Below are 20,554 nucleotides of genomic sequence, written 5' to 3'. Positions count from 1 at the left end.
GGTAGTTTAATGGAGATAAGAGCCTCACAGACTTTCCTGCCTAGGCTAAGCTTCAAATCATGATCCCTCTATTTTTTATTTTACTTTTTATTAATTTATTGTCAAAGTGATGTACAGAGCGGTTACAGTTTCATATGTAAGTCAGTGAGTACATTTCTCATCAAACTTGTTACCTCCTTCCTTATTTTTCTCCTCCAACCCCACCGTGAGTTGTACAGGTGGATTATGGCATATAGTTTTATAATCCCGCTATTTTTAACAAAGCAATAAACATTCTAAACCAAAGATAGTCAACAGCCAAGTTTGTCAATAGTCTTTTATTTTCTATTTGATATTATTAAACAATATGATTTTATCTACACCCATAGATTCTATAACGTTTTTCTCCAAGCTGCTAACATGAAAAGTATTCCCTGCCATTCATGTGCTCTAAAGCAGACTAAGATTTACAGGCTTGCTGGGTGTCAGTAGGTTATACCTATAATCCTTGCTGCTCAGGAGGCTGAAACCTGAGAAAGTTCAAAGCCAGCCAGGCCAGACAAACCCATGGGATTAACTGCATTTAACCAGCATAAAGCTAGAAGGAGAGATGTGGCTCAAGTGGTAGAATACCAGCCTTCAGCAGAAAAGCTGAGAGCATGAGCCCCAGAGAAAACTGAGCAAGAATGAGAAGCCTGGAGTTCAAGTCTCCTCCCCACTCTGTCACACACACACACACACACACACTGATTTAAATGTGTTAGTTATGAGTGATCTGTTTGGCAAATCAACTTGTACCTTTAACTTCTGGGGAAAATCTATCTTACTATCCACTGGGATTCGTGGAATGTAATTCCACAGAGTTTTCAGAAACGTTTGTTTTTTTTAATGTTTCACGTTACACGGATAGGAAAAGAATATAGAGACCTAGGGTAAAAGTTACTTAGTGCCCGAGTCAATAGAATAAAAAGAGAGAGCTGGGCTGAGGTACCGCAGCTTTCTGTGAGTCAGGATGTCAAGTCTGGTGTTGGGGGTCTCATTAAGGCAGCTTGCAAATAATGAGCACCTCCTGTTTGCGAGGTACTTCACAAGCTATAAACCTGCAAGTCATGCCTCCAGGTGCTTACAATCTATTTGGAAGCAACAAATGTACGTAGACTATCGACTCAGAGCACAGGTAGCAGAGAAGAGACTTGCTCGGATGGCTCAAGCCTGCAGTTCTGCTCAGGAGGCTGAGATCTGAGGGTGCGGCCTGACGCCAGCCGTGCAGGAAACGTCTGCGAAACTCTTCTCTCCAACTACCACCAAAAAGCTCGAAGTGGAGCTGTGAACAACTGCTGTCTACTACCTGTGCCTTTCTCTTCCTGTAGTGGTTTCTAGTTATTTAAAGTGCAGGGACTCATAGGGCAGCGGTTCTGACAGGAGGTGTGAGGATCCCCTGGTAACATCTATCCTATCGTTTGACAATGCTCCTTCTTTTTTCAGTGCTGGAGATGAAACTTGGGGTTTCCCACAGCTATACCATGTCCCACCATTGAGCAACACCCTAATTCCTTCCCCAAATTTGGAATGTAGAGTCACTTCTTCAGCTGCACATCGCATGGCAGTTCTGCACCCCAGTCCGCACAGAGTTCAGAGGCGCGGGCGGCGCGGCAGTGGGCAGGAGGGGCAGCGCGAGCGGATGCCCGTGGAGAGGGTTGGTTCATTTCCCCCCACTCAGTCTATTCCCTGCTTGGCGTATCGCCTCTGATGTTGAATGACAGATGACTTGGAGCTGAACACCTTCCCGCAGACGCTGCACTCGTAGGGCTTCTCCCCCGTGTGCACCCGCTGGTGGCGGGTGAGCCGGCACCTCTGGCTGAAGGCTTTCCCGCACTGGCCGCACGCGTGCGGCTTGTCTCCGGTGTGGATCTTCTGATGCTGTGTGAGGGACGAGCGCTCGAAGAACGCTTTGCCGCACTCCTTGCACTGATAGCGCGGCTCCCCGGCGTGCGCCTTCTGGTGCCGGTTCAGGGAGGAGGCGCCGTAGAAGGCTCGCCCGCACTCGCGGCACTCGTAGGGCCTGCGGCCCGAGTGGATCAGCTGGTGGCGGGTGAGGATGCTCTTCTGGCTGAAGGCTTTCCCGCACTGCTGGCACGCGTACGGACTCTCTCCGGTGTGAATCCTCTGGTGGCGGGTGAGGGACGAGCGGTCAAAGAAGGCCTTGCCGCACTCGCTGCACACGAAGGGCTTCTCTCCCGTGTGAATCCGCTGATGCACGGTGAGGGACGAGCGGTCGAAGAAGGCCTTGCCGCACGCGCCGCACTCGAAGGGGCTCTCCCCGGTGTGCGACATGAGGTGTCTGCTGAGGCTGCTCCGGTGGCTGAAGGCCTTCCTGCACTCGGGGCAGCTGTACGGCTTCTCCCCGGTGTGGGTCCTCTGGTGGCGGAGGAGGGACGAGTGGTCAAAGAAAGTCTTCCCACAGTCACCACATTCCTGATCTCGACCTTTCGGGAGGCTCTTCCGGGGCAGAGCGGGCCCTCTCCTCGAGCTTTTGTTCTGGGAATGGGATTTCGTGCAGGGTTCCACCAGGGGGCCCTTCTGCCTCGTTTTCAACCCACCCTCGGGTGCTTCAACTTCAAGTTTAGGACACAGAAGACTTGGTCTTTCAGGACTTTCCCTCCATTTTCCTTCTTCTGAAGCATCTTCAGGGTCAGGTTTAGTCTTCCATACTGGAACAAAGAGAAAACAAAGAGTCACTATTCTCTGGGCCAGGAGATAAGAGCTACCTTTATCAATCTGAAAATAATGCATGGTCCTACAAGCTCCTACGAGCAGTCTTACACTCTAGGAAAAGCCTGACGCTTAAGAAAGAGGAAGAGGAAAGGAAGAGACCCCAGACTAGAGGCCAACGTCTATAGAAGCAGGACAGGATAATTAGATGTGGGCTGAGTGAGGAGGTTGGTGGCCAATATCAAAATGAGTGGATAATGGGAAATACACAACGGGTGAATCTAGACAAATAATACTTTCCCGTTAAGGTGTAGAGGGGAAGGGGAACGCTGGTGGGCAATATAAAAGAAATACTCAAGCCAGGTGCAGGTAGCTGGTAGTGTTAACCCTTATCTCTAATTACACACCCCTCCCTCCATTAAAGAAGCCGGGAGTAGAGCTGTGCTCTTGAGCAAAGCAGCTCAGTGACAGCAGCAGCCTCTGAGTTCAAGCCTCATGACTAGCACAAAAAAAGTAAATGAATAGCAAATTTTAAAAATACTCAAGGGATCACTTTGAGAAAAAAAAGGGGGGATATGCAATTTTCTGGATTCCCTCCCAAGTCACAAACATAAAACAAAACTGCGTCATCCTGTTGGGATGCAGTTACCTAGAGAGGCATTCTCTGGAGACTCTTTCTCCTCAGATCCATGAAGGCCCTCCTTCCACAACACCTCTCCTTTCTTCAACTGAAAAATCACCTCAGGTCGAAGGATTGGAAGTCCTGCTCAGGGAGAAAGAAACCAGGTGGTTGCCTGTGATGAAAATATGGAACTAATCCACGCTGGGCTCGGGGACCCAGGTCTCTCAGGAGACAACGCAGAGGCAGACAGCGCGGGCCGGCGGGGAAAGCCCGGAGTGCAGGGGGTGACAGCGCTCTAGAGGCACAGTACGGGACACTCGGTCTGAGCGTAGGCTAAATTCACTAGAGTGCATGTGCCGTGGAAAAGACGCTCCCCGCCCGCACCCAGCTAGGAAGAAGGTGAGTCCTGGTTCGGGAAGTGAGTAGACACAACGCCCATCTTGAAAAAAGAACTTAAGGCACTCATTTTTTAAAAAATTCATACCTAGTATTATGCTTTTAAAAAACAATTGTAGGAAAATTAAGTCTCTACACGTAAAAAGCAAAACCACCTTTTGTACTTTGTATTCATTTCTTTTCATTTTGATACTGAAAGATACTTGCAGATGCAGTCTGTTAAAACTACTTTTTCATGTAATAATAAATTAAAAACCTTAATCTCAACGAGCACTAGTCTGCCTCAACATTTTAATGATGTTGTAACTCTTCTACAATTAACACGCAATGGTATAAGCATCCAAATGCCCAGGGCCTGAAAACCTTATTCTTTGTTACAAATAAATCTTATTCATTTTTAGTTTTATATTGTTTTCGCTCATATGTGGAAGTCAGACCTAAAATGTAAACACATGACAACATATACAGGACCATATGCATATTTACATGATCAAACCAACCAAAGGACAGTTTATGCAAGAGGGAGAGGCCACAGTGGGACTCCTTTGAACAAGGGACAGGCAGGACAGGCATTTCAACAACACCAACACCAGGAGGCTGAAATGGGTCGACTGGGAGGGATGAGGGGCTGAGGGGAGGGGGAGGCTGAATGAAAAAAGGTAGGTGAATACAGTTGTAATACTCAATGTACATCTGTGAAAACTGAACTAGGAAATGAGCTGAGTAGGAAGGGGTAACTAGAATAGGAAGAATGATGGAAGGACCACTCAGATCAAAATGCATTGCACACAGAAATGGACATACTACAGTGAAACCATTTTGTACAACAGTCAAAAGAAAAAGGAAAAACTCCAGAAAACACAGATCCTCTCTAGGAGCTGGGCTTGAGCTCGAAGCTTCCTTTGCACGGTGGGAGAGAGAGGCACATCTACGCTCTCCCCGTCACATTTTGTCTCTGACTTTAAGAGCTGCATGTCCTCTGACCTCCACCCTGGCAGGGCTTGGGACAAAGGCATGGTGGTTTCCATAAATATTCTATGCTGCCTGTTTAAAAATCCTCTGTGCTGTTAGCTGCTAAGTATCTCAGTGTGCTTCTTTCTGACTCTGTGTATTCTCAGACTTAAAATGTAAAACAGATCCCACTATGTTGTCCAGGTGCTCTGCAGTTCCTGAGTGTAAGCGAACTTCCCACTTGAGCGAGGGCCACGGGCGTTCCTCGCAGAGCCTCTTACTTCTGAAGTCCCGGAGAGGCCGTCACTACTACTGACGCCCAACTTCCCATCAACCCGACATCGTACACAGCTCTGTCATTGAAATGTCACTGTTCTCAAGACAAATCCTCAAGCTCAAACACATCTTTGGTGACATATGTGGACATAAAGCTGTGTTCCCTGCTCCCCGCCTCTTCCTTTTTAGAGGACATTTCTTTTTGAAAATATATATTTTTGGGGGGCTAGGGATATGGCCTAGTGGCAAGAGTGCTTGCCTCAGTATACATGAGGCCCTAGGTTCGATTCCCCAGCACCACATATACAGAAAATGGCCAGAAGTGGCGCTGTGCCTCAAGTGGCAGAGTGCTAGCCTTGAGCAAAGAGAAGCCAGGGACAGTGCTCAGGCCCCGAGTCCAAGGCCCAGGACTGGCCAAATAAATAAATAAATGTATATATTTTATTATCTTTAGTTGTACAAAGGGGTTACAATTTGACATGTCAGTTTATGAGCACAATACATCTTTTTTGTTTTTCTGGTCCTGGGGCTTGAACTCAGGGCCTGAGCACTGTCCCTGAGCTTCTTTTTGCTCTCGGCTAGCGCTCTACCACTTGAGCCACAGCGCCACTTCTGGCTTTTTCTGTTTTATGTGGTGCTGGGGAATGGAACCTGGGGTTTCGTGCATGCGAGGTAGGCATCTTGACTTGTGCTTGCTGTGTCTGGAGAGGCAGGAGCTGCCTTAGTAGATGTTCAGCTCTATCTCCTGCCCTTCCGGTTGGGCCAGGCCGGGCTGCTGAGTCGGAGGGCCTGTGGTGGTCCAGCACAGCACTGCTAACTTCTTGGGAGCCTGACTGTCCAGTGCTGGGGTTCAGTATGAAGACAGCCATTGCTGCGACATACCCAAGCTACATCCTTTGGGTCTTTTATTTGTCGGGTGGCTCAGAACGCAAGTGGGGGGAGAAGAGAAGCCGTTTCTGAGTCTCCCAGGCTCACTGTGACATGGGGGAGGTCCAAGCTCCTTGTGGGAGCCTCCTTACCCAGGGAGACAATGTTCGCGTAGTTCTCCAGCATCACCACCTTGTAGAGGGCCTTCTGCACCGGGACGAGATCCTTCCACTCTTCATCCGTGAAAACCACACACACATCCTCGAACGTCACTGAGTCCTGGAAACACAGCCACAGCGTCCCTCACCCAAAGCTCCTCTCTCTACGTGGACCACCCCCCGCTGTCGTGCAGGCGACAGCCCTGGAGAATGGGGAGAAGGCGGGGGCGGGGGAACGATGCTGCCAGGGTGGGGCTTTGGGACTTGGGAGGGAGAGGCTCGGTCACCTAAGGTTCTGGTCCCAGCAGCCCGCAGAGTGGGGGCCACAATCCTACACCGCTACCTACAGCGCATCCAGAGGCTCTTGCTCAGGCTGCGGACACTGGGGAAGACGAGAACAAACCTGCCCACACACCACTCACTCAGGTTTCGAAATGTTACTATGTTCAACGTTTGCTTCATTTTCTTTTACTCCTACATGTGCAAATGTATACATTTTGTAAAAACAAGGAATTCTCTGTGTAATCACAGTATAATTATGAAAATGAAGAAAAAGGGTTGATACTAGACTAATCTATGACCTTACTCAAATTTCAACAGCTGTCTATTTTTATATAAATAGGATGATTTTATATAAAACTGATCATGTTTATTAGTTGATCTTTAGGGCCAGCCTCACTTGGCTCAAATTCTCTGGGATTCTGGAAGCCTGCGTCTTTACCCCTCCCATCTCCCAGCTCTGGTAGAGAAGCAGGGAATTCGAGACTCTCTGTCCTGGAACGGAGCTAGCTGAATTTCTTTCTCTACCCACTGAGACTCTCTTCAGGCCCTGGCCGGCCTCCCTGAGGGCTCTATAACATGCACCCCTTCCCTGGCCTCCCTGCTGCTCCCTGAAACACTGGGGTTAATGCTCAGTCCACATCAATGCACTGAAGGGAAAGACAGGCCCAGAACCAGCCTACACTCCCCACCCCCACCCAACCAAAACAGAAAAACCCCTTCCAATCAGACCTGTACTGTCAGCTTTCAGGCAAAGTCATCGCAGAGCAAAGGCTGTGGGTAATTTGTACCTGACTAGGGGGCACATGCTCAAGGCACGGGGCAGTCACTGAAGGACACCTGAGTCAAAGGGGAAAGCGTTCCCTTTGGAGCCCTTCATCTGCCTACTGGGCTCTGAACCAAGGAGCGCCATGATAAAGAAAGGTTACGTTCAGGTGTCTAACAGTACTGCAGAACACAAAAGTCCACCTTACCTGGCACTGGGCAGGTGCAGACACAGCAGCCATTCCCTTGTGTGCGCCACAGGCAAAGGACCGAGTCCTAGTGAGGCAGATGCATGGGATGGAAAGAAGGGGTGAGAAACAGCAGACCTGGTGTGTAGTCTTCTGACCAGTAAAGCAAGGATTCTCCATATACCAGGGGGCTACGAAGCCCCTCCCCCTGCTCAACACCCTAGGAGCAACTCTAGCTCATCCCAGAGCTGAGAGAGCAAGCTGGGTCAAAACATGGCGCTTGTTTTATTAGGAACCTCTGGGAAGAGTTCTACTCCTGGCTGTGAGAAGATTTGTCTTTATATATTCATATTCACCGTTGACCTGGATGTTTATGGGACAAAACTATAAGCAATTAACACGTCAAGTGAAACATCTAGCTTCCTCACTAGCCCTGACCAGTTTCCTGCCCTGGGGAATGCCACCCTGCTCCTTGTGTTTCCTTCATCTGGGTACTCAGCATGCTTACGCCAAGGACCCACCACAGGGTCCTGAAGTGCTGTAAAGAGATCCAGGCAAACTGGATTCAGGTCGCCTCAGAGACTCCCCTAAAGGAGAAAGGAGGGAAGGAGCATGGGAGTGACTGAAGCTTCTCTGGCAGAACTGGGATCTAAAGAAGTTTTCTTGTCAGGGAGAAGGTAGAATATTCCAGGCAAGAAGAACCTTAAGTTTTTCAAAATAATGCGGAAAGCACTAGTGAACAAAACTAGCAGAAGAGCAAAAGTCAAGGCTGGAAGCAGTGCTGGGGAAAACATGGTCTAGAGAAGCAGGCAGAGACCAACGCAGGAGGAGACTTGCTGCCTGGATGGTCCCACCTGAGACCAGTGCTTTAGGAGGACGCTGCGACCCGTCACCAAAGCCGTGAACGTCTATCCTCTCCGGCCCACCTGCCCTCTACTATGAGTCTATCCAAGGAAATATGTAAGAATGTATACGAGGCTTTTAAACATCACGAATGTGCATCTTTCTCAGGCTACATATAACCTTCTACATGCTTCATACATTATCATCTCAATCTCTATAATAACAACGCGGCAAACTTTAAAACGCTGCAAGCATCTAAACGAGGAAATTTGTTGCACTCATACAGTGGAACATAATTAAGTACTTCCACTAAAGAGAATTTAATTCCATCCTCATAAATCAGTAAGGTATGGGCTATTTTAAGACACCCAGCCTTTGTAAGAGATTGAGGTGGGATTTGACCTCAAATCTGCCTAGAAACAACTTTATACTATAATCATTTATTTTCTTGGAAAGACAGCCAGAAAGATAACAAACCAATAGAATAGAATAGAATAGAAAATCCCCAGATGTTGGGGTCAGCTGCACCTTTAAGGGGCCACAGCTGACCTCAGCCTGTCCCTCCCCTTCCTGTCTTTAACAGGAAGAGAAGGAAGTCTGACATCACTTGAGGGACAGCCCCTTGGGAACAATCAGGGGCCCCTCTCTTGTGCTCGCCTTTGGGGTATATCTGAGAGGCGCCTCATTTGAATAAACAGAAGCCCTAGAGGTTTTCTCCAGGGGCTCGCGCATCCGTGTCGTTCTTTGCGGTTTTGGGGCACCCTGCGACCACACGCCACCGAGGCTACCCGTGGCCATCGCTCCCTCGTGAGCAATAATGGACCAGCCAGGAAGGGGCGGAGGACAAGCCCCTTCCCCCCCCAAGCGAGGGAAGTCGAGAGAGAGAGAGAGAGAGAGAGAGAGAGAGAGAGAGAGAGAGAGAGAGAGAGAGAGCCCACACCCAAACACATCTAATCATTTAAAGAAATTTGACAAATGACTGGAGTAGCATTAAAAAAAAAAGTCATGGGCTGGGGATATAGCCTAGTGGCAAGAGTGCCTGCCTCGGATACACGAGGCCCTAGGTTCGATTCCCCAGCACCACATATACAGAAAACGGCCAGAAGCGGCGCTGTGGCTCAAGTGGCAGAGTGCTAGCCTTGAGCGGGAAGAAGCCAGGGACAGTGCTCAGGCCCTGAGTCCAAGGCCCAGGACTGGCAAAAAAAAAAAAAAAAAGTCACAAGGCCTCGTGATAAACTGCAGGTAACTTCAGCACTCATCAAAGGCACCAAATAGCAAATGAAGAATGCGGTCTTAAAAATTCATATTTATGTATGCATACAGGCACAGGGAAAATATATTAAAATGGAATTACAAGTGCTTTTTATTTCCTAACATTTTTATACTTTTTTTAAAACAGTGTATGCATTTGCTTCCATGTACAGGAAAAACAACAGGAAGGGTAGGATGCAGATGTGTTACAATAGTCTGCTGTTTGTTAAAAAAAAGTTCTGCACAGAAAACAAAGGGGCATGATCTCCCTGATATATGACTGTTAACAAAGGGAGACGGAGAGACAGTAGAGACCAAGTCTGTGAATACTGTATATGTTCTTGATACATTGTATATTGCATATATGTCAACCTGACCTAGACAAGGGATAGAAAAACAGGTTGTAAGATATCATAAGAAATGTACACACTGCCCTACTATGTAACTGCACCCTCACCCTCTTTGCACATCACCTTGTAAAAAAATTTATGTCCAATTAATAAAAAAAAATAAAATTAAATTAAAAAAAAGAAATAAATGGCAAAATGTCAAAAAAAAAAAAAAAAGTTCTGCTTTCCTGATTGGTCTCTGTATCAGGAACCTCCCTCTTTCCCTAAGAGATAAGGGTGATCTACTGTGCCTAAACCCCATGCATCTGCTTTGTTGAGCATGCGCATTTCCGCTGAAGGCTCTGGAATTCAGCTGCTGAGTCTCTAATGAGCTTCCTTTGGCAGAAACATCCCGTGTGTCGGTGGCTGGCCACAGGAGAGGTCACTCGGTAAACACACACAGGTGCTGCCAGACTCCACCTGTGTCTTTTCCCGTATGTGAAGAAAGGGCATTTGGCTATGTATCCCTGTGTTTTTGTCACATGGTTAGCTAGGAGTAAAATTACTCATTCTCATTTCCTCTTCTTTACCGTGTTACACTAATAAAAATCCTTGCTAAGGCCATGTGAGAGACTTGCAGGATCTGTGCTGTTGCCTGCGCACTGCAAAGCCTAGGGACCTTCTCTCATCCCTCATCTGCTGACAGGGAGTGGCAAGCCAGACAGGTGAACATCACGATGCTTACAAAGTGCTTAGCTCTGGAACTTGTTTCTCTTTCAGTCTGTCTCTTGGCCATGGTAGCTTGTTCCACCTCTCCTTCAAAGCCTGCCCTGGCTCTCTACTGGACATCCTTGCATGTCAAAGATGGATGGGGGGGGGGGGCTGGGGATATAGCCTAGTGGCAAGAGTGCCTGCCTCGGATACACGAGGCCCTAGGTTCGATTCCCCAGCACCACATATACAGAAAACGGCCAGAAGTGGCGCTGTGGCTCAAGTGGCAGAGTGCTAGCCTTGAGCGGGAAGAAGCCAGGGACACTGCTCAGGCCCTGAGTCCAAGGCCCACGACTGGCCAAAAAAAAAAAAAAAAAAAAGATGGATGGGGGGAATGGGGAGCAGGGGGTGGAGAATCCTACTCCAGCGATTCTACGGCACCAGTGATTTTTTTTTTCCAGCCTGTCAGGCCCTGGAACTGAATGCATAGGATCAACTGGGACTGTAAGTGGTGTTTGACCGGGGACTAGAGCTGCTCCTCTGTCCTGACTTCATTGGCTTTGTTCTAACTAGTGCCAACCTTTTAAGGTTGCCTGAACTATATTTACAATTCTTCCCTGTCAGTCTTGCTTTTCCCCAGCTGTGCACATGTCAGGGCCAGGGGAGGGCACAGCTCACATCCAGGTTCATCCCTCATTTGTGGCACGTGGCCAGGGTGTGAACCCATGCCTTCCATCCTCCCACGCCTGTCAGTATTTAGTTCACACCATTCTCAGTGCACCTGAGCACTGCACAGGTAACAATGCCTAGTCACACACATGCGCTGGAAGGTGACAGAGGAAATGGGAGATTTTCCTGTCAAATGTTTCCTTATTTCCTACAAATCCCTCTACTTCAAAACTTTTCTTCCCTCCCTCCCTCCCTCCCTCCCTCCCTCCCTCCCTTCCTTCAGTTCCTTCTCTTCCTTCTTTTCTTCCTTGTTGGTCATGGGGCTTGAACTCAAGAGTCTGGGTGCTATCCCGGAGCTCTCCTTGCTCAAGGCTAGTGCTCTACCACTTTGAGCCACAGCTCCACTTCCAGTTTCTGGTGGTTAATTGGAGATAAGAGTCTCACAGGTCCCAAACTCATTCTATGAAGCTAATATTATACTCATCCCCAAACCAGGCAAAGACCCAACAATAAAAGAGAACTACAGACCAATATCACTAATGAACACAGATGCAAAGCTCCTCAATAAAATATTAGCTAACAGGATCCAGAAACTGATCAAGAAAATTATACATCATGACCAAGTAGGCTTCATCCCACAGTCACAAGGATGGCTCAACACCCATAAATCGATAAACATAATTCACCACATTAACAGAGCTAAGCCCAAGAACCATATCATCATCTCAGCCGATGCCCAAGTGCCTTTGACAAAATACAACACCCATACATGTTAAAAACCCTGGAGAGAACAGGAATAGAGGGAACATTCTTTAAAACAATAAAAGCCATATACAACAGACCAACTGCTAATATCATATTAAATGGGGAGAAACTAAAACCATTCCCCCTAAATTCAGGAACAAGACAAGGATGCCCACTCTCCCCACTTCTTTTCAACATAGTGCTGGAATCCCTAGCCATAGCAATAAGGCAAGAGGAGGGCATCAAAGGGATCCACATTGGCAAAGAAGAAATCAGACTACCCATATTTGCAGATGACATGATCTTATATCTGAAGGACCCAAAAATCTCCTAGACCTAATAAACCATTTTGGCAAAGTAGCAGGATACAAAATCAACCCACAAAAGTCAGCAGCTTTTCTGTACACCAGCAATGTACAAGCAGAAAAGGAAATTATGGAAATAATACCATTTACAATAGCTAAAAAAAAAGAATAAATTACCTAGGGATCAACCTAACTAAAGACATGAATGACCTATTTAATGAGAACTATAAAAATCTAAAAAGGGAAATCAAAGAGGACACAAGGAAATGGAAAGACCTCCCATGCTCATGGGTAGGCAGAATCAATATGGTGAAAATGGCCATATTGCCCAAAATGTTATACAAATTCAATGCAATCCCCATCAAGGTCCCAGCTACATTCTTCACTGAAACAGAGAAAGCAACCCATAAATTCATATGGAACAGCAAAAGACCTAGAATAAATAGCCAAAGCAATTCTAGGCAAAAAAAGCAGTGCAGGAGGTATCACAATACCATATTTCAAGCTCTATTACAGAGCCATCATAACAAAAAACAGCCTGGTATTGGTATAAAAACAGACCTGAAGACCAATGGAATAGAATAGAAGACCCAGGGGCTGGGGATATGGCCTAGTGGCAAGAGTGCTTGCCTCGTATACATGAAGCCCTGGGTTCGATTCCCCAGCACCACATATATAGAAAACGGCCAGAAGTGGCGCTGTGGCCCAAGTGGCAGAGTGCTAGCCTTGAGCAAAAAGAAGCCAGGGACAGTGCTCAGGCCCTGAGTTTAAGGCCCAGGACTGGCCAAAAAAAAAAAAGAGTGCTTGCCTTGTAGAATAAAAGACCCAAAAATAAAGCCGCATTCTTACAGTCAGCTGATATTCGACAAAGGAGCTAAAGACATACAAAGGAAAAAACACAGCCTCTTCAACTACTGGTGCTGGGAAAACTGGGCAGCCATATGTAGAAAACTCAAAGTAGACCCTAGCCTATCAACATGCACCAAGATCAACTCAAAATGGATCAAGGACCTCAACATCAGACCTGAACCCTTGAAACTACTGAAGGACAGAGTAGGAAAGACACTAGAACTTATAGGCACAGGAAGAACTTCCTGAATAGAGTCCCAGGGGCACAACAAATAGGGAAGAGACTCGACAAATGGGACTTCTACAAAATAAAAAGTTTCTGCACAGCTAAAGACATAGCCACCAAACTAGAAAGACAGCCAACCATATGGGAAAGGATCTTCACCAGCACAGCAACAGACAAAGGCCTAATACCTGTCATCTACAGAGAACTCAAAAAAACTAACCCCCTCCAAGCCCAGTAAACCTATTAGGAAATGGGCAAAGGAGCTAAAGAGAGACTTCACAGGAGAAGAGATAAAAATGGCAAAGAAACATATGAGGAAATGTTCAACATCCCTAGTAGTAAAGGAAATGCAAATAAAAACAACCCTGAGATACCACCTCACCCCAGTTAGAATGGCCTATACTCTGAACTCAGGCAACAACAAATGCTGAGGGGATGTGGGGAAAGAGGAACCCTTCTCCACTGTTGGTGGGAGTGCAAATTAGTACAACCACTTTGGAGAACAGTATGGAGGTTCCTCAAAAAGCTCAGTATAGACCTACCCTATGACCCAGCCATACCACTCCTAGGCATCTACTAAAGAACAGGTCTCAGGATATCAAAAAGACATCTGCAGGGCTGGGGATATAGCCTAGTGGCAAGAGTGCCTGCCTTGGATACACGAGGCCCTAGGTTCAATTCCCCAGCACCACATATACAGAAAACGGCCAGAAGCGGCGCTGTGGCTCAAGTGGCAGAGTGCTAGCCTTGAGCGGGAAGAAGCCAGGGACAGTGCTCAGGCCCTGAGTCCAAGGCCCAGGACTGGCCAAAAAAAAAAAAAAAAAAAGACATCTGCACACCCAAGTTTATCGCGGCACAATCCACAATAGCCAAAATATGGAAACAACCCAGATGCCCCATTACAGATGAATGGCTCCAAAAAATATGGTACCTATACACAATGGAATACTTCATAGCGAACAGAAATGATAAAATATTGGTATTCTCAGGGAAATGGTCAGAACGTGAACAAATAATGTTGAGCGAGACAAGCCTAGAACACAGAGAACAAAGGGGCATGGTATCCTTGATATATGACTATTAAGGGGGACGGGGGAGGGGGAACAGTAGAGACCAGGTCTGTGAAACAAAAATCTTCTGTCAAATGGTATTTTCCACAGGTTTGGGTCAGCGACCTTATATTATGTATCTAAAACCAAACAACTACTAAACATAAAAAGGTCTAAAATAGACCTCTCAGTGGATCACAATAGCTCAACAGCTATGTATGTAAGATCATATAAGACAAAGATAAGCAAACTCTATTGTTGACGTTATATTTAAAGTTCTAGGTGAATTTCCTTTGGTGTACACCATGTGGCTACTGTATATGATTTTGGTCCACTGGGTATTGTATATATGCCTACCTGATCTAGGGAAGGGAAAGAAAAATGAGAGTGTAAGATATCACAAGAAGTGTATGTTGGGCTCTGGCTATACCTTTATGGGGCAGTCCTGAGAGGTCTGCCTCTTTTCCCGCCAGGTGGCTGCGTGGCTGTTAGCCACTCCTACCCCCTTCCGGGTCCAGAACCCGAAGAGGTAGCAAACCAGCCCCGCCTTCCGCCTTGGCCACGTGTGTGTGTGAAAATGGCGCTGGGCCAGGCCCAAGGGGCAGTCCTATGGGATGTGCTGTGACATCACTGTGATGGGCAGCTTGTCAGCCTACCGCTAGTATGCAGTTAGTCCCTCCCCTTCCTGCCGCCATTACTGTTATATAAACCCCTCCCCTGAGTAAAACCTGTGGAAGTTCCAGAAGCTTACCCCAAAACGCCCGCGTGACCCCCGTGTCGTTCTTCAAGTGTGCGAGGGGAGGAGGGGCGTCTCGCAATTACACACCACCAAGGTTTGCACAGCTTTCCGCCCCGTGGGATGGGGCGGGACATGCTAGAGGGTGAAAGGGGTCCCAACAGTGTACTCACTGCCCTATTACGTAACTGTACCCCTTTTACACAACACCTTGTCAACAAAGAGTCTCACAGGGGCTTTTCTGCCCAGGATGGCTAGGAACCATGATCCTCAGATCTCAGCCTCCTGAGTAGCTAGGATTACAGGTGTGAGCCACTGGCACCCAGCTCTAGTTCTAAACCTTGAAGTCTGTCTAAACTTTAGCTACTAACAATTCTCCCCTTTAAGTGTGTAATGTCCGATGTGTGGGAGGAAGAATACTGTTAGAAAATGCCAATTACAGGCTCTGATGACCAACTTCCTTTGGAGGTGGGCTGTTGTTGTTTTTTTCCTCATTGTGGACATGTCAGGACCAGGGGAGGAAATGGGTCATATCTAGGCTCCTTCTTCAGATCACTGCTCTGGACGAAGGTGGCACGTGGCTAGGAGGTACAGACCCATGCCTTCCACATTCCCACTCTCAAGATTAGCTCATGCAACTCACCTGTGCAGCTGTATGCACCCAAGTGGTCCCTGGGCCCCAGTCAATGGGCCTGGGTAGTGGTCTTCAGACATGCACAGGGTCTGGAGAGAATGGACCATCATTTTGAGTAGTTAACATCTATTTCCTGCATGGGGAGCAGGAAATGTATGTCCTTTTTCCATGTTTTCCTTCTTTGTCCTACTATACAAATAAGTCTTTGGAGGCATGGCTCAGTGGAATAGTGCTTGCCTAGCAATTGTGAGGCCCTGAAGTCAAACCCCAAGAGCGCCACAAAATATGGTGTGTGTGTGTGTGTACTTTTAACATAAGTAGGACAGATTGAAGTTCCCTTGGGAGCAAGCAGAGAGTGAGCACTAGGACAAACATAGCCTCAGTCTGTCATTGGAGCCTGTAATTGGCATTTTCTGACAGTATTCTTTTTTTTTTTGCCAGTCCTGGGCCTTGAACTCAGGGCCTGAGCACTGTCCCTGGCTTCTTTTTGCTCAAGGCTAGCACTCTGCCACTTGAGCCACAGCGCCACCTCTGGCTTTTTCTGTTTATGTGGTGCTGAGGAATTGAACCCAGGGCTTCATGTATACGAGGTGAGCACTCTTGCCACTAGGCCATATTCCCAGCCCCACAGTATTCCTTTCCTCCTAAACATCTGACATTACATGCTTAAAGCTAACATATTTCAGATTTAATTACAGTCTTTATTTCTTTACAGCTTTAGACTGTTTTGAGAAGATCTGCCTCTTCAGTTACTACAGGCACTGTGACATTACACTCGTCCAAGAGTGTGTGTGTGTGTGTGTGTGTGTGTGTGTTGCCAGTTCTGGGGTTTGAATTTAGGACGTGGATGTTGTCCCTGACCTTTTAGCTCAAGGCTATAGTGCTCTACCACTGGAAGCGCAGCTCCGCTTCCGGCTTTTTTTTTTTTTTGGCACTTAAATGGAGATAAGAGTCGCAAGGAGACTTTCTTGCCCGAGCTGGCTTTGAACCTTGATCTTAGGCTCTCAGCCTCCTGAGCAGATAGGATCATAGGGGTGAGCCAGGGACACCCGGCTGGCCCGCCCCCCCCCCGCCCCCCACCACTACAACAGTTACCTCCGGCTCCTCCCCGGGCTAGCAGGAGTGCTGCCCGCAGCTCAGCCTTTGTTCCACGTTTTCCTTTCCGCGCCCGGGAAGTCCATCCACTTTCCGCGTCCCCCCAAATCCAGTCCCAACTCCTCGCCCCAAACTCGCTCACCTTCGCCCCGGCTCCTCCCGTCAGATCTTCCACCACGCGCCCAGCCGTGCCAGCTGCAACGCCCCGCGCCTCCCTCCCGCCCCGGGCGCCCCCCGACGCCGGGGGCTCGGGCTCTCCCCGCGCGGCGTCATCGGTGTCCACGCCTCCCCCTCAGGATGCGGGGCCGACGCAGCGCGCTCCGGAACCGCCACCGGGCGGCCTGGGTCACCCCGCCCCGGCCCCGGCCCCGGCCCCGGCCCCGCGCGCCCGGCCGCCCAGGCGCGGGCGCGGGCGCGGTGCGGCGCTCCGGGGGAAGGGGAGGGGGCGGGCGCGGGGTCCGCTCCCGGAAGCCCCCGCGGCGGGAGGGCGGGACCGCGCGCTCCGCCGCGCACCTCGGGGTCTGACGGGCCCGCAGGTGGACGGCCGCCGCGCACGCGCACCCGCTCCGCAGGCCCGGCCCGCCCTCCCTCCCTCCCTTCAGCCCCCACGGCTCCCCCCCAGCGTCCCCGGCTCTCCGCCGCGGCGCTCGCTCGGCTCCGCTCGGACACCGAGCCGCCAGCCTCACCTCCGGCGCCACCGAGTCCTCGGGACCCCGGAAGACCGGGCCGCTGCGGGGTCGGGAGACAGTGCGCACGCGCCAAGGTCCACGGCCGGGACGCCCGAGATCCAAGCCGCGGCCTTGACTGGGCGCGGACTACACTTCCCAGACCTCCCCGCGGCCGGCGCGCCTCAGGGTGACGTTTAAAGAACGCGCCCTGCCGAATGAGTGGAGAGCGGGTGAGCGACGAGCGCGCCGTGCCCCGCAGCCGCCCGGGAGGCTGAGGCGAGCGAAGTCAGCACCTCCGGGGCGGCGACGCCGAGCCCAGGGAAAGCAGTGTGCGCGCCGCCCGAGCGGGAGGCAGGGGGTCTCGCTCGCGTGGGCGGGGTGCCGCCGCTCCGTGGGCGAGCCGGCGGGAAGGCGGACCTGTGTGCTCCGCAGTGCGTGTCGCTGCCGAATCTCAACCGAGCAAGGGGCGAGAGCGAGGATGTGCGCCTGCCCCTGCTCCCGGGGAAGAGGCTGGGGGCGCTGGGTTCCACGGGACGCGGCGGGGTGGTCTCCCAAGGGGGGGGGCCCCGGGTACCCGAAGTCCTGGCCTGCGTGGGCTGGCGCGCCCTCCCCGTCCTCCCACCCTAGGGCAGCCCTGGGGAATGTGTTAGGATCCTTGTATCTATCCCACCTCTAGTGCCGCCGTGTCTGTTCTGAAGTTTTTACCAAAGAGGCCGAGTTTGGTTCTGCAGACGGGAGGGGGGGGGTGGGGGGGGTTGTAGGCCAAGGAGGGCTCAGCACAAGTTTGCTCCCCGAAGAAGAGCCAAGCCCAGAATACCTATGCGCGTACTTCAGACGGGGTGGTGGGACTGTCTCCCAGCAATTGAGCACACACCAGCCTGCCCCACTACAGGTGCATAGATCCAAAAAATGTGGTGCCTATATGCAATGCAATTCTACACAGCTATCAGAAATGATAAAAAAAAAATGGCATTCACAAGGAAGTGGACGGGACTAGAACAAGTCATGTTGAGCAAGACAAGCCAAAAACAGAGAGACAAACGGCACATGGTCTCCCTGATGTGTGGGTCTTAGAATGGAAGTGCAATGCGATGTGACAAAGCAAACAGGACCCAAGATACCAGTACACGGTGAGATCAAAAAAGGAAAGTCTTGGGAGACATGCACCAAATAGTAAGACCCAAGCATGACCCCACAGATACGTAAAATAATATACAGACTGAAAAGAACTCCAAACACCAGGAAACAAAGGATCTCTCTTTAATTAGCCTTATGCTATTTAGAGGACTCTATGTTCTTTACCTCACATGTGGTTTATACGTATGCCCAGCTGAGGGAAGGTGGGAGGAAGGCACCGAATGAGTGGGAAGTGGATGAAAAAAATACAGTAGAGGAGGCCCAATAGCTGCAGTGGATATTGATGAAAGCGAATTAAGCAACTCAAGGGCATTGGGGGGGGGAGGGGAGGGAAGAAATGAGAGAAAAAGAGGGAAGAGATGATACTAAGCAAAAGGAAAGAAATGTACATCTCACTCAACCTGGAAGGAATTGTTTTATTATTCATATTCATAGAGTTCATAAGCATTGTGGACTAGAATGATGATGTCCATCACCAGGAAGGTTAAAAGAATGAAGATCGGGGTAACAAGCATGACAATAAATGTACTTACTAGCTCATGTATGTAACTGCAACCCCTCTGTACCTCATCTTTACAATAAAAAATGATCCAATCTTTGTAGCACTCTAATAACTTCCGCTATTCACTATCCAGAGTTAGGCTAAATTTCACAGGCCAAGGACAAAGTAGCACACAAGTCCGCCCTCTCTTTAGACAGCAGCAGTGAACTTAACGGTCCCCAAGCCACCTACATTTCTGAGAGCTGAATACAAATTCAAAGGCTCCACCCCTGCTTCATTTAGTGAGTGATTGCAATGACTCTTTGAACTCAGGAAAGTACTGCCTTTATGATGACAATTTTATTGTAAATAAAAGATACATAGCCACAGCCTCTAAAAATGTAAACAAGTAGAAACGATACATAGGGCTGGGGATGTGGCCTAGTGGCAAGAGTGCTTGCCTCGTATACATGAAGCCCTGGGTTCAATTCCCCAGCACCACATATACAGAAAATGGCTAGAAGTGGCGCTGTGGCTTAAGCGGTAGAGTGCTAGCCGTGACCAAAAAGAAGCCAGGGTCAGTGCCCAGGCCCTGAGTTCAAGGCCCAGGACTGGCAAAAAAAAAAGAAAGAAACGATACATAGCCAAAACAGCTAGAGGAAGATAGTCACGGGGGAAGGTCTCAAAGCATCCCAAGTGCAAAGCTTCTGTTGCCCTCCAGAATGCAGAGTGCTGCCGAGCAGTGTCCAAGCTCGTGTGTGTACACGCGTGTACCTGTACAGGGGCTTGAACTGAAAGCCTAGGCACACTGCCCCTCAGCTTTTTCAACTCAAGTCTAGTGTTCTGCCGGTGTTCAGCTCCACCGCCAGCTTTTTGGTGGCTAGTCTCACAGACTTTGCTGCCCAGTCTGTGCGGCATCGCTTCACAAGTAGGACCTCGTGCCACTGGGGAGGAAATGTGCCAACCAGTCCCGAGGTGGACCGGTGGGGTGGGCTTGACAACTGGGTGTATTCCGTTTCTTTTAACTGCAGCCACTTTGAGATGCCAGAAGTCTTCAGAAAATGAAGTACATCATCAAAAGAGGGAGGGATGAAACCATTTGCTTAAGCAAAGAAGCAAGGAGGACGAGAGAACGCAAGGCTCGAGGGACCTCCGGTTTGTCACCATTTTCCCCTGCGTCCTTGATTTTCTTTTTCTTTTTTTCTTTTTGCCAAGTCCTGGGTCTTGAACTCCCGGCCTGAGCGCTGTCCCTGGCTTCTTTCTGCTCAAGGCTAGCACTCTGCCACTTGAGCCACAGCGCCACTTCTGGCCATTTTCTGTATATGTGGTGCTGGGGAATCGAACCCGGGGCTTCAAGTATACGAGGCGAGCGCTCTACCACTAGGCCATATCCCCAGCCCCTGTTTTTGTTTTTGTTTTTGTTTTTGTTTTCTTTAATACTAAGTTTTAAACTGGAAGGAATCGGAGTCGGATTTCTAGCCTCCCGGTAGACATCCGAGCTAATTCTTTCTTCTATGCTTCAGATACGCGAATCTTCTCAACACGGTAGACGGGAGGAAGAGAGGAAGGAGGGAGGGAGGGAGGGAGGGAGGGAGGGAAGGAGGGAGGCAGGGAGGAAAAAGAAAAGGGAGGAG

General features: G+C 49.2%; 1 protein-coding gene across 6 annotated transcripts; it reads right to left on the bottom strand.

Annotated features, from left to right (window-relative positions):
• Window positions 1-298: 298 nt before the first annotated feature.
• LOC125345205 (zinc finger protein 2-like) lies at window positions 299-17,375 on the bottom strand. 6 transcript variants are annotated; one of them, XM_048337419.1, is made up of 6 exons: window positions 16,777-16,824; window positions 15,549-15,628; window positions 7,215-7,281; window positions 5,956-6,082; window positions 3,341-3,454; window positions 299-2,690 (listed from the first exon to the last, which is right to left on the bottom strand). In XM_048337419.1, exons 2-6 carry the CDS (start codon window positions 15,617-15,619, stop codon window positions 1,696-1,698), a joined length of 1,374 nt encoding a protein of 457 aa, XP_048193376.1. In that variant the 5' UTR covers window positions 15,620-15,628; window positions 16,777-16,824; the 3' UTR covers window positions 299-1,695. The 6 variants fall into 6 exon arrangements, with proteins under 6 accessions (XP_048193376.1, XP_048193377.1, XP_048193379.1 ...); XM_048337420.1 differs by lacking the exon at window positions 16,777-16,824 and adding an exon at window positions 16,635-16,674; XM_048337422.1 differs by lacking the exons at window positions 15,549-15,628; window positions 16,777-16,824 and adding an exon at window positions 17,321-17,375.
• Window positions 17,376-20,554: the final 3,179 nt, after the last annotated feature.

This window comes from Perognathus longimembris, unplaced genomic scaffold (assembly GCF_023159225.1).
Source record: "Perognathus longimembris pacificus isolate PPM17 unplaced genomic scaffold, ASM2315922v1 HiC_scaffold_5393, whole genome shotgun sequence".
In the NCBI taxonomy this organism is placed as follows: domain Eukaryota; kingdom Metazoa; phylum Chordata; class Mammalia; order Rodentia; family Heteromyidae; genus Perognathus; species Perognathus longimembris.
Note: the sequence above shows the minus strand (reverse complement) of the source record. Positions and strands in the feature narration are given on the sequence as shown.